The sequence below is a fragment of the Hypanus sabinus genome, chromosome 20 (genome assembly GCF_030144855.1).
Source record: "Hypanus sabinus isolate sHypSab1 chromosome 20, sHypSab1.hap1, whole genome shotgun sequence".
Lineage (NCBI taxonomy): Eukaryota > Metazoa > Chordata > Chondrichthyes > Myliobatiformes > Dasyatidae > Hypanus > Hypanus sabinus.
In genome coordinates this window covers 49,129,880-49,143,775 of record NC_082725.1, presented here as the reverse complement: position 1 = coordinate 49,143,775, position 13,896 = coordinate 49,129,880, and the positions used below count along the sequence as shown (strand labels likewise).

The 13,896-nt window shown below is 40.1% G+C and overlaps 1 protein-coding gene across 6 annotated transcripts in view; it reads right to left on the bottom strand.

The window, feature by feature from the left end:
• The window catches only part of mboat1 (membrane bound O-acyltransferase domain containing 1), a 132,922-nt gene that overhangs the window by 28,666 nt on the left and 90,360 nt on the right, over positions 1 to 13,896 (bottom strand). For all 6 annotated transcript variants that reach the window (XM_059945461.1, XM_059945464.1, XM_059945462.1 and 3 more), the window contains 2 exons: positions 7,767 to 7,870; positions 89 to 153 (listed from right to left, as the gene is read on the bottom strand). In XM_059945461.1, coding sequence (XP_059801444.1) covers positions 89 to 153; positions 7,767 to 7,870 — 169 coding nt within the window. The remainder of the gene's footprint in view (positions 1 to 88; positions 154 to 7,766; positions 7,871 to 13,896) is intronic.

The window sequence follows — 13,896 nt, the reverse complement described above, 5'->3', positions numbered from 1 at the left end:
ACAGGACCTGTATTACTTGAATTGAACTTGAAGCCAATTGGACTATCTTGAGTTGGCTTGCATTGCTGAGCTACTGTACTTTGCTTACCTCTTTAGCCAAGCTCCAGTTTGAATGTTCCAATTGTCCAGGCACATTTTAAAACTTGTAGCAGTCTGGTAAAAGGAAAATGTAAAAAGCTCTCAGTAAATAAGATTACTAACAGGGAAAAGATTGTCCAACATTGTTTGATAAAGGGCATCTTCTACCATCTTTTATAATGTTGTGAAAACCTTAAACCACAATGCTGTTTCCATTTATTCAATCCACATGTGCAACTTAAACACAACTGCTTTGGAAGGAGAATGTTTTTAACATTTCCTCTTCTCTGATATTTATCTAGTAACTGTGTACAAAGAACAAATACAGGGAGTACTTTGTTGATTTCAAGAGACGACATCTTTTGGAAAGATCTTGTAATTACTGGAAATACTCTGTATACAAGAAACCACAACACTGTTTTCTGCCTTTCAGCAAGACTGACTAATGAAATACTAGAACATGGATTCCCTACTTACATTTCAAGTAATAAAATAGCAAAAAATCCTGCAATTTTATTGCTTCAAATACATCAGAATTGTAATACTTGACTTACATGACAGTTAGAGGTAAGTACAATTAGCCAAAGAACTTCCAAAAAATATACATTTCCCATGTTTCCCAGTGAGCACAAAAATAATCTTACACTCTAAACTCTAGAACTTCTACTTACCCGTGATAGTTCACTTCCATTACTCTGCCAGTACTGATGACTTTTGTTTTGCTGAGCAGGATAAATGCATAAACACAAGAAAGTCTGCAGATGCTGGAAACCCAGAACAACACACACACAAAATGCTAGGGGAACTCAGCAGGTCTGGTTGCATCTACAGAAATTAATAGATAGCTGACATTTTGGGCCAAGGCCCTTCTTCAGGACTAGACAGGGGAAATGCATGGCATTAAATACAAATCTATGGTCTTCAAAGGAAAAACAGCAAGCACAATCGTGCGTGTTTTAACATTCTATGGTGGGCATTTGTGGAATGGTTTTAAACTAGAGGGCCTCCAAAAGTGGAATGGTTAAAAAAAAATCACAATCCCTAATTTATTCATGCTCATTGGTTCAGATCCAAACAGCATATCACCACAGATGGAGCTTTCAAACACTTGAAGCTAGCCACTTAAAAACAGTTCACACTTCTTCAAAAGGAGGTACAAGTATTCTGAAACTCAGTGACCCACAAATCATTCATAGGCAGGAGTGTAGCCCACATCCACACTTAGCAATTGCTTTAAATCTGACAACCACAAGTCACAGCATGCACACATAAATAAATACTAGTAGCTGTTCAAAGCTAAATGATACATTACTGATACTACATCACAGATACCATACTAACAGCTTCCTCCTTCTTGTGGAAGGATATTATACAATCAAAGACAGTAGCAGATAATGGGTAGGGTAAAGCACTAACAACAGCATAGTGCCAATGGAGCATTCACACTGTTGCTGTTGAGGCTGGAACCAGAGAAAACATACCTAACTGCTCTCTTGCTATCCTTCCTTTCGGTTAGTCCTGATGAAAGGTCTCGGCCCGAAACGTCGACAGCGCTTCTCCCTGTAGATGCTGCCTGGTCTGCTGTGTTCCACCAGCATTTTGTGTGTTGTTGCCCTTTTTACAGCCACTTCTCCCTTACAAACTCTTCTAATTCGCCAGTTCCACACAATTGAATTTAAGCTCATTTTATTTTGCCCTATTCCACAAAAAAACCCACAATTTTGCTTTTACCTTTTTAGATATTCAAGAATAGCAACCCAGGCAATTTGTGGTAGAAGAGGAAGAAGACAGTGATAATAAATTCATATCATCCCATCATTTAACAATTGAGCCATACACAATGACACTGTGTACATTAGTAAGATGATGGGATGGCACACAATAAATCATCCAAAAAATTGACCAGCAGGTGGCAAGAAATCCAGCTAGCAGGTGGACTTGCTAGCTTCTTTGGGGGCTTGAGGTCTGATGTACTTTGTTGCCCAACAATAATGGTTAATGGATATATATGTATGATGAAATGTTTGCTGCCTTGGCAAGTTTGTTGCAATTAAGCTTGGGGTGCTTCATTATGACTTTGGAAACCAGTGATTAACGGAATTTGATGGATATCATGGTAGACCCTCAAATTGACCTCCAACAGATTTCTAAGTCATGCTGCAAAAGACCTCAAATCAGCAGCCTGTCAGTAGAGAAGTCTTACAGGTCCAACTACAGACACTTTGCAATACCCATCAATCAGCTCAACCTGCTTGCTGCCATGAATAGAGAGACCTAGTGCATTGCTAGCATTCCTTTGGAAAGTTACAATGCAACTCATCAAAGGCTAGAAATGTTCCACTAAGCATTAATCAACCTGGAAGTCTGCATTGCATCAGAATACTGGGACTGAGAAAGGGACATGATGTTTGGAATATTTATGTTGACTTTCATTTTTGGAATGTGGCCAAGAGGATGCTGATGGTGGGTAGTCACGACATGGGAGTGTTGATGTGAAAGGTGATTGTGTTTATTGTGTCTCAGTAACAGCGAGTGCTGAAAAACAGCCTAGCTGTTAAGTAGCTGCATGCTGTCTCCTCTCTTGATTACTCCACAGCTGTATACTACATATTTTGTGGCATGGGTTGAACTCTCAGTGATGTTATCAAGTATACAGTGGATCACGACAGCCACTCTACTAAATACTACAAGGCTTCTGTGAATCACCCAGGCAAACTCATTTCTGCACAAGGCAACTTGCTCTGTAACATTCTGGATCACCATGCAGCATTTCTTGTATGCACATTGCCCACATACATGGTTTTAGCAATGAAATCAATATAAACAGATGGGTGTGTAGGTCTGGAAGGCAAGTGAAAGACATTTGCTGGAATAAGCGTTTGATTGAGAGGACTTATCAACTGCCAGACTCCAAAAGATTCAGACCACCTCAGTCAGATTCCAGTCAAGTTCAAAGTTCAAAATAAAATTTAATATCCATGTACATATACATATGTCACCATATACAACCCTGAGTTTCATTTTCTTGGAGGCATACACAGTAAAACCAAAGAACACTACAGAATCAATTAAAGACTGCACTCAACTGGACAAACAACCAATATGCAAAAGACAACTAATTGTGAAAATGTGAAAGAGAAAAAAAACAAGCAATAAATATCAACAACATGAGATGAAGAGTCCTTGAAAGCGAGTCCATAGATTGTGGGAATAATTCAGTGATGGGGTGAGAGAAGTTATTCATTCTGGTTCAAGAGACTGATAGTTGAGGGATAATAACTGTTCCTGAACCTGGTACAGTGTAGGTCCTGAGGCTCCTGTACCTCCTTCCTGGTGGCAGCAGTGAGAAGAGAGAATTACCTGGGTAGTTGGGGTCCTTGATGATGGATGCTGCTTTCCTGTGAAAATGCTAATTGTATATATGCTCAATGAAGGGTAGGATTTTACCCATGATAGACTAGGCCATATCCACTACTTTTTGTAGGCTTTTCTGTTCAAGGGCATAGGTATTTCCATACCATGTTATGTTGCAGCCAGTCAATAAATTCTCCACCACACATCTATAGAAGTTTGTCAAAGTTTTAGATGTCATGCCGAATCTTTGCAAACTTCTAAGGAAGTAGAGGTGCTGCCATGCTTTCTTTGCAATTCAACTTAAGTGCTGGGCCCAGGACAGATCCTCTGAAATGATAACACTAAGGAATTTAAGTTGCTGACTCTCTCCACCTCTAGTCCCTTGATGAGAACTGACTCACGAACCTCACTTTCCTCCTTCTGAAGTCAATAATCAGCTCCTTGGTCTTGCTGACATTGAGTGAAAAATTGTCTTGGGAAACAGGAATGGGCAAAGAAGGCATCCAAGAAAACACTGCATATTCTTAATCTCCTCTGCTCATGAGCGTGTCAAATACACAGAAAAGCACAGACATTGTCAGGTTGCAGCAAATTGGCAATTTTGCTATATTTGATTGTTGTGCTACATGGAAAACTTTCTAGATTGTAAAATCTCAAAGCCCTGGCTACTCGTAAACACAAAATACTCTACAGATGCTGGGGTCAAAGCAACATGCACAACACGCTGGAGGAACTCAGGAGGTCAGGCAGCATCTGTGGAAATGAACAGTCAACGTTTTGGGCCGAAACCCTTCGTCAGGACTGAAGAGGAAGGGGGCAGGGACCCTATAAAGGAGGCGGTGGGAGGGTGGGAAGGAGAAATTCTGGCTACTTTTGCTTCAGACAACAGCCATATGGAATATGTATATTTAAAAACATATTTGCTTTAAGGAAGTGAGGATGCTGTATATTATTTTCCAAATCTATATACTACTAAAACTCTCATTCTCTGTCTATGACCTCCAATTAGCCCAAACTGTGCAGTACAACGGCACTTTTTTTTACTTAAAACGCACTAACTGGCAAAGAATGCAGGCAAAGTTCAGGGTTATATATTCGTACTAAATTGCTCTCTCGTCAATCAACAGGCCCTGTTTTCCACACCAACCTGATTCCACCTTTCATGGAAACCACGACGCATGTGCACGGCCAGCCTCAGCAGCGCCTCATGATGCTCACAGCAGCTACACCAACCAGAGCACAAGGGCAGGGCAGCTCTATTTCGAGCAGTCTCATTCTGCTAATCACCATCAGCATGTACAGGATTGGGACAGATCAAACTGTGACTCATCAATAAGAGATAATTCAATCGTATTGTAATGACATACTTTGAAACATCCATCAAACCCTTTGCTGCAGTCAAAGGACAGCGGTGACTATATAACGTCCATTCAGGAGAGCGCCAACCACATCATCAAGAGAAATCAGCATCCTGGAGGCTTTGGTGTTACTGCTTCGTATCTTCTATCAAGCATTAGGGTAAAAAAAATATGGTCAGCCTAATTATGCCGCGTGGAAAGAGAAGAGGGACATTATGGTCAAGTGATGACGCCAAACGTCATCCGGAAGCGGCAAGGAGAGGGAGAGAACAAGAATCAGATGAGGCCAGGGCTGCACGACTCCAGGATCAGAGAGAAAGAACAAATGGTAGACAAGATGAAGAGACAAAGGATGAAAGGGCTGCATGCCTCCAGAATGACAAAAACAGGCACAGGAGGAGGAGAGAGGAAGAGATGAAGGAGCAGAGAAATGCATGTCTCCAGGATCAGAGACAGACAACAAACAGCAGAAACATAAAGAGAAGGCGGATGAAAGAACTGCATGTCTCCAGAATGACAACGAAAGGCACAAGGGTGGCAGATCAACCAGAAATGTTGTCATTAAAAGTGTCCTTCGTTAAAAGAGGAGGGGCTATATTTTCCTTGCTATGCGTCTTTCTTCTTTAATAAACTGAGCTTTTCTTCTTCAATTTCCAAAGCAAAGCGATAGCAATAGCATTCAGGAAAATTTAATGTTCATTCTGGTCACATCAGACTGTACTACCTTTCTCTCAAAGGGTGCCCCAACAGGTCACCCCGTTGTCTAGTATATAAATAAATGTCAGAGACTAAGTTAATATCCTATTCACTACGAAATAAATCAATTCCCATTGATTGTCATCCAACTACACATTAAGATGTATGCGGATAATGTTTATTTTGAAAAAAAGATTGAAATGTTATCAAATGACAACATTTTTGTAATAAATGAAGAAACATATGATTCATTGATATTTGTGCAAGTAAAAGCAACCAAGTCAATTTTAGAAATAAATGTTGAAGAGAAACATCATTTATGCAACAATATTTCAAGGATTGATATGAGTCACTGCTGAAATTCTAGATTACTTCATCTTATATCTTTTCAGTGTTTAAACAATATTTAATAGAACCAACGTGAATACTCCACAAGTGCAATGTTTATCAAATTTAAACCATGACAGAAACAAATACAAATAACCATGATCAGATGTATCATTTCAAGACAGTGGGACGTAATTTCAACTAAATGCAAAACAACTCTAAATATTTTTAATCTAGTTAAACTTCAAACGCAACAATAGTGTGTGCCTACCAATGAGACTGCACTCATAAGGCTGCGATAAAATATTGCTGTGTTTACCCATGCAAAATATTGCAGTTATTAAAATCCAGAGTGAAACAGCAAGGGGTTAATTAATGGTCAGAAGCAATCATTAAATCAGGAATTGCAAGATTTTCAAGAAGACCTCATTCAACTTCACCCATTTCCAAGTATTTTACAACATAGCATTCCAGGGCATTAGCCCTTAAGCATGATCCTCAAGACAACAAATCAGCTACATACGGGTAAAAGATTATTGATCTGATGAAATTGTTGCTGGGAATTGGCATGGACCTGATGGGTTGAGTGAATCCTTTTCGTATCTCAACAAGTAATTTAAGTACATGTGTGATTCCTGAGGTATTGTGATCAGATAATGTACTGGTGTGAGCAGCCACAAAACAGAAGGCATTTCTTGTTCCTTGGTATCCATCTCGCGCTGGGCAATGCCAGCAAATTAATTTACCCAACACTGTGGACAGAGTGAAGGAGACACAGCTGCTTGTACCAGCTGGAAATACAGTATCATTAGGCCAAAACATTAACTCACTCTCCACAAATCTGACCTAGTGAGTATTTCTAGTATTTTCTGTCTTTGCTTTCCCACAATCTGTTGTGGTACTATATTAAATTTTTACATTATAAATTATAAATAAATTATAACATTTTCAACGGAAGTCTGAACAATTCCAAGTGACACTTTAACTCTTTGTGAGCTCACAGCAGGTAAGGTGTCAGTACCAGTTAAACACTGTAGGCTTGTTAAATATTTGCTGATAGTGATGGGATTCTTCCTTGGACTCAGGCACAGTGGTATGAGGATGTCTGTTGATCAGACCAATTGTTTGAATGAAAGAAACCAGGCAGAGTTAGTGGCATGAGAAAGAGTTGGCCTACCTCTGAGAGTCTGTCGCTACACTTATAGAACCGTCCTGTTTAGTGAGATGCAATAGTTTGGCAAATTCAGCAGAGAGGAATTTGAGACATAATGTGACTTCGACTAGAATGGGCAGAGAGTCTGGGCAGAAGATTGGAATTGAAGGTCTTCCTGCAGATTGCCGTATACCTCAGTGTTGACAACTTGAAATCAAAAAGCGTACAGATATAGGATATTGTCTAACAGAGCAGCTCAGGCAGAATGTTTCTTCTCTCAAGATTCACTGACCATAGCCTCTTTGCAACTGGGCATGTTATTGCCTTCTGAGGTTCCCTTAGAGGTGAGCCATTGCTGCCAGTGGTTTCACCACTGGAACATCCATGGAACGAGCATGCTGGCAAGCAAATGCTGGAGAAACCAATCCATGTGTAAGCACATTTTGGAAGATTTCTTAGCATGCTGCTAAGTGAAGTTTACTGATGTTAGACTATCTCTCTACATGGCAAAAACATAAACTGGTGTAATGCACTCCTTTACTGAGATCTTTCCACCATGGTTACATGGAATTTTGAGCCTCAGTTTAGGTTGAGTAACAATGGTAGATGGTCATGAGGAAAAGATTAAGGACATGTGGAAGTGTAAGGATCAATTTTGTAATTTGCAACTTCAATCCACATTGATCGCTAGCACAATCTGCTGTTGCTAAATTGAGTAACATTTCAAAAAAAAAACTGGGCATTAGTTATGTCAAATTTTAGATAATTTTCATAATCTAATTTATGCACAAGAATCTCACCTCAATATTCCAGATGTTTAAGTTTGAGATTAAGTCCCATCGCAAATTGCCATTTTTATCAAGGCCATTGAACCCAAAGCCAGCAGCATTATTGACTGCATCAGCTAAAGGGAAGCAGAAAATCACATGGTTATTGCATAATTGAAGTTGTGAAAGAACATTCAGTTACTGGAACAATTAAACCACAGTTCTTATTTCATTTTACTAATGAAGAAATATTGCCATTCAGAAAGAAAGATTCCACTTGAAATGAATGTCAGTAGTTAACAACTCCCTCCATAACTATCGACTCTGGCTCCTCCAGACCATACCCACACACAAAAAAAATCACTGTTTTTTTGAAGATACACAAATCAATGAGTACTAATTAGAATTATCACTGGGTGAAAACTGAGTTGTCCAAGATGGAGTTGTAATTTACATGAATCTTAGATCAATAAAACATTTTTGAGATTGGATTTAGGTAACTTGTCCCACTGGGTTGCAAAATACTTTTACAGTAAACTACCAATAAGCTGGCATGATTGGGACTTTGATGTAGCCAGACAGCAGATCTTCTGGACTAGTGGATGTTGTTTTATTAATACATCAATATACTTTCAATACATGATTTCTTTAAAGATAATACATAGTATTTTAATAAATTTTTCAATGAAACTGCTAAATTTAAAAGGAACGCAAAGGATGGAACTCCGCTCAACTTGAAGAATGCGTGAAAATAGGCACTCCGACAAGTAGAAAGAAGTGTGGGACTTGGGATCCTGTTGAATGGAAAGAAGTTAGAAAGTGATTTAATATCACTAGTACAGGTCATGAAATTTGTTAATTTTACAGCTCAGTACAATGAAATACATGATAAATAAATATTGAGAAAAAAACACGTTACATGAAGTATATCTATGTTGATTAAATTGTTGAGTTTAATTAAGTAGTGCAAAAAAACCAAGAAAAAGAAAGTAGTGAGATTGTATTCATGAGAGAAGAAGTTGTTCCTGAATCAGTGAACATGTGCCCTCAGGCTTTTGTACCTTCTTCTCAAGAGTAATAGTGTGAAGAAGGCATGCCCTGGGTGGTGGGGATCCTTAATGATGGACACCACTTTTCCAAGGCACCACTCCTCAAAGATTTCTTGGGTACTAAGAGGCTAGTACCCATGATGGAGCGGACTAATTCTACAAGTTTCTGCAACACTGTGCAGTAGCCCACTCCCATACTAGATAGTGATACAGCCCATCAGAATGCTCTCCACAGTATATTTGTATAAGTTTTCAAGTGTTTTAGTTGACAAATCAAATCTCCTCAAACTTCTATTGAAAGATAGCCACTGTCTTGCCTTCTTTATAGCTGTATTAATATGTTGCATCCAGGTTAGGTCCTCTGAGATTTTGACACCCAGGAACTTGAAACTGTTCAGTCTCTCCACTTCTGGTCCCTTTATAAGGATTGGTTTGTGTTCCCTCATTTTACCTTTCCTGAAATCCACTATCAGCTCTTTGGTCTTGCTGAAGTCGAGTACAAGATTGTTGCTGTGACACCACTCAACTAACTGGTATATCTTTCTCCTGTACACCCTTTTGTCATCATCTTAAATTTTGCCAACAATGGTTGTATCGTCAGCAAATTTATAAATGGCATTTGATCTGTGCCTAGACACATTTTCATGGGTGTAGGGAGGTCCAAGCAATAGGCTAAGCACACATCCCTGTGGTGTTCCAGTGTTGATCATCAGCAAGGTGGAAATGTTATTCCAGTTAGGAAGTTGAAGATCCAATTGTAGAGGGAGGTACAGAGGCCTAGGTTCTGTAGCCTTTCGATCAGGACAGTGGGAATGATGGTGTTATGTGCTGAGCTATAGTCAATAAACAGCATCCTGACATAGGTTTTTTAATCGTCCAAGTGACCCAACGCTGTGTGGGGAGCCACTGAGATCACATCTGCTATAGCCTTATTGTAGCCTTCATGAGACAGGTGTCAATTCTAGCTATGACCAATCTTTCATCACTGTAGATGTGAGTGCTATTGGGTGCTAATTGTTGAGGCAGCTCACACTGCTCTTCTTAGGCACTAGTATAATTGTTGCCCTTTTGAAGCAGGTGGAAACTACTGACTGTAGTAATAACACAGGGAAACTGTCTTTGAATACCCCCGCCAGTTGGTTGGCACAGGTTTTCAGAGCCTTACCAAGTACTCCATTGGGCCTTGCTGCCTTGCAAGGGTTCACCCTCGTAAAAGACAGCTTGACGTCAGCCTCCGAGACAGATCAGAGGGTCATCAGATGCTGCAGGGATGCTCATAGCTGTGTTTTACTCTCCCTTTAAAAGTAAGCATTAAGGGCATTCAGCTTGTCTGGTAGTGAAACATCACTCCCACTGATGATGTTGGAAGTAATGGCCTGCCAACCCTACCAGAATGGAAGTGTATCTGATGAACGCCTCTAAATTCTTCCAGAATTGTTTCTTGGCTCTCGAAATAGCCCTCTAAAAGTCATACCTGGTTTTCTTAAAGACCTGTGTCACCAGACTTAAATGCCACAGATCTAGCCCTCAGCAGACTATGAACCTGGTTTATCCACAGCTTTTGGTTTGGGAATGTACAGTAAGTTTTCGCAGGCAGACACTCATCCACTCAGTTATTAATGAAGTTGGTGACAACCGTGGCACACTTATCCAGGCTCAAAGATGACTCCCTGAACAGTCTAGTCCATCAATTCAAAGCGCCTGTGCCTCCTCCCTGTTCCATACTTCCTTGGTCCTCCCTACTGGTGTTGCAGTCCTCAGTCTCTGCCTATAGTCATGGAGTATTAGTACAGCCAGGTGATCAGACTTCACAAAGTGTGGGTGTGGGATAGTCCGGTAAGCACTCTTGATCTTAGTGTAATAGTGGCCCAGTGTGTTACTTCCTCTGGTACTACAGGTGATCTGTTGATAATAATTAGTGACTTAAGCTGGCCTGGTTAAAATCCCTCAAGATGATGGGAAGGCATCAGGGTGTGCTGTTTCATGTCTGTTGATTACAGCTCGGTTCATCTGGAACCTATCTGACATTAGCCTGAGGTGGAATGTATACCGCTAGCAAAATGATCACTGAAATATCCCACGGCAGGTAAAACGGCCGGCACTTAATTACGAGGTATTCCAGGTCTGGTGAGCAATATTGGGATGTCCCCGACACATTAGTATAGCACAAGAGATGCCTCTGCTTCTGCTTCTGAGGGATGCCACCGACCAACCTTGATGATGTATAGTGAACCTGCCGATCTGAATTGCCACATCTGGCAAGGAAGGGGTTTACCAGGATTCTGTAAAACAAGGAACACACACAGTCCAAATGTCCCTTTGTTACAGCACCCAAGCTCTGTGATCATCAATTTTATTTACCAGAGACTGCACATTTGCCAGCAAGATAGTTGGAACTTGTTGAAAACCTTTTTTTTTAAAAAAGCACACCATCGGACCAGCATATTGACCCCTCTTTTGCTGGCAGCTCATTAAAGGAGCAGTGTGTTGGCCACAGTCCATTTTCTTCTGTTTTAAGCAGTGATTGATCATTCAATTGCATTAAAACTGCATCACTGACTGTACCTATCTTAGATGCAGTTATGGTTTTCAGCTGTTGCAGGCTAAAACAAGAATATTTGATGATTTGCATTGCTTTCAACTAGAGCTGCCATTTTTGCATTATCCTTATTGGCACTCCAGAAGTGCAGGAAACTTTGCCCAGTGACCTAGATACCAACCCACTAGAATTTTTAAATGGTCATATATCAGATTTTCATTGATTTATTGTTCATTGCACTTGCTGTTGATCAAGGTTGTGGACTAAAATGTCTATGTCACACCGTGGAAAGGTTGCAATGTTGATTTCTGTAAAGTAATGGGGAAAAGCAATTTTTCTTCATCATATGTGTGTATGCCTGAGACAGAAAAATCAGAGTGGCCCAAGAGGGAAGGGTGTGCATGAAGAGAGGGGGGAGAAAGAGCAAAGAGAGGCTCTGAAGGTTTCAGAGGATGGACTTAGCGGGGGGGTGGGGGTGGATGGAGGAGAGGGAGGGGGGAAGAGAAAGAGAATAAGGGAGAGGGAGAGCAAGAGGGGGCAAAGGGGAGACAAGAGACTTTTTGAAGCAAGAAGTGCTCCAACTTGTATTGCTTAATTTGTTTTAACATTTTCCAGTGCCTTTGAACCACTGCCAAATAGCTCTCTATTTTCTTTTTTAAAAGCATGCTTGCAAAAGGATCCTGATAGTCCTCGATTGTGTTTTGAAAACATACATCATTCTATTTTTCATTCCAACAGCATCTTAAAACTTGAAACAAATAAAAACAGCAACACAGCACTTAAAAGTCAGAACTTCTGTGTACGTACCTAGAAAAAAGGCAACTAAAATAGGTGTCCGACCTCTAAAGAACAAGGCTGATAAATTAATAACAGGAGATTTAAAAAAATAGATAAGTGATATTTTGCATCAATTTTCACTGTGGAAGACATTGCAAATATCCCCAAGGTAACAACAAATGGGTTAATTTCGATTAACAGGGAGCAACATGTACAAATCCCAATCACAACAGTTAAAAATGTATGGGAAACTTATGTAATTGAAAACAGACAAATCACTGGGATTAAATGGCAAGCACCTGATGATTTTAAAAGATGGAGCTTGGGATACAACGGATCCATTTGCTGAAAAATTTCAAAACTAGTTAAATTGCATCAGAAAATTTGAAAACAGCCAATTTGACCTTCATTCAAAAAGGGAAGGAGACAAAAGGCAGGGAACAATAGTTCAAAGTAAATTTATTATCAAAGTGTGTATATGTAATATTATACAACCCTGAGATTTATTTTCATGTGGGCATTCACAATAAATACAAGAAACATAACAGAATTATTGAAAGACTGCACTCATTGGGAGGGACAACCAGTGTCCAAGAAACTAACTGAAAATGCCAAAGAAGTAATAACAACAATAGTGAGATAAGGAGTCCTTGAAAGTGAGTCCATAGATTGTAGGAACAGTTCAGTGATGGAGTGAATGGAGGTACAGTATCCTCTCTGGTTCAAAAGTCTTGGTTGAGGGGAAATTACTGTTTCTGAACCTGGTTTGGGTCCTGAAGTTCCTGTAATTCCTTCCTAACGGACACAGTGAGAAAAGGGGATGGCCTGGAAGGTGAGAGTCCTTGATGATGGATGCTTCTGCCCTGTAAAAGCGCTCCATGTAGGTGTGCTTAATGGTGGGGAGGGCTTTACCCATGATGAACTGGACCATATCCACTACTTTTTGTAGGCTTTTCCATTCAATGACATTGGTGTTTCTATTCCAGGCCATGATGCAACTAGTCAATATACTCTTCACCACACATCAATAAAGTTTGTCGAAGTTTTAGATATCATGCCAAATTTCACAAGCTTCTAAGAAAGTAGAGTCACTGCGTACATTCTTCATAATGGTACTTACGTGCTGGACCCAGGACAAATACCTTGGTGTTATCTGAAATTATAACATCAAGGAATTTAAAGTTGTTGATCCCCTCCACCTCTGATCCCCCGATGAGGACTGGCTCACAGACTTACAGTTTCCTCCCCGTGAAATCAATAATCAGCTCCTTGGTCTGGCTGACATTAAATGAGAGACTGTTGTGAACCTCTCAGCCAATTTTTCAAATACCCTCCGATATGCAGATTTGTCACCACCTTTGATTCAGCCAACGACAGTGGTGTTGTCAGCAAACTTGAATATTGCAGTGAAGCTGTCCATAGCCACACTTTCATAAATGTAAAGCAAGTAGAGCAGGAAGGTAAACACACAGCCTTGTGGTGCAGCTGTGCTGATAGAGATTGTGGAAGTGTTGTTTCCAAGGGCCTGCAAGTGAGGAATTTGAGACTCCAATTGCACAAGGAGATATTGAGGCCAATTTCTTGAGGCTTATTGATTAGTTTTGATGGAATGATAGTATTGAATGCCAAGCTGTCGTAAATGAAAAGCATCCTGATATATGCACCTTTGCTGGAGATGTGTTCCAGAGTTGAATAAAGACCCAGTGAAATGGCATCTGCTGTTGACCTGTTCTGGTGGTAGGTAGACTGAAGCAAATCCAAGTCAATTCTCAGGCAGTAGTTGATAGTTTTCATCAAC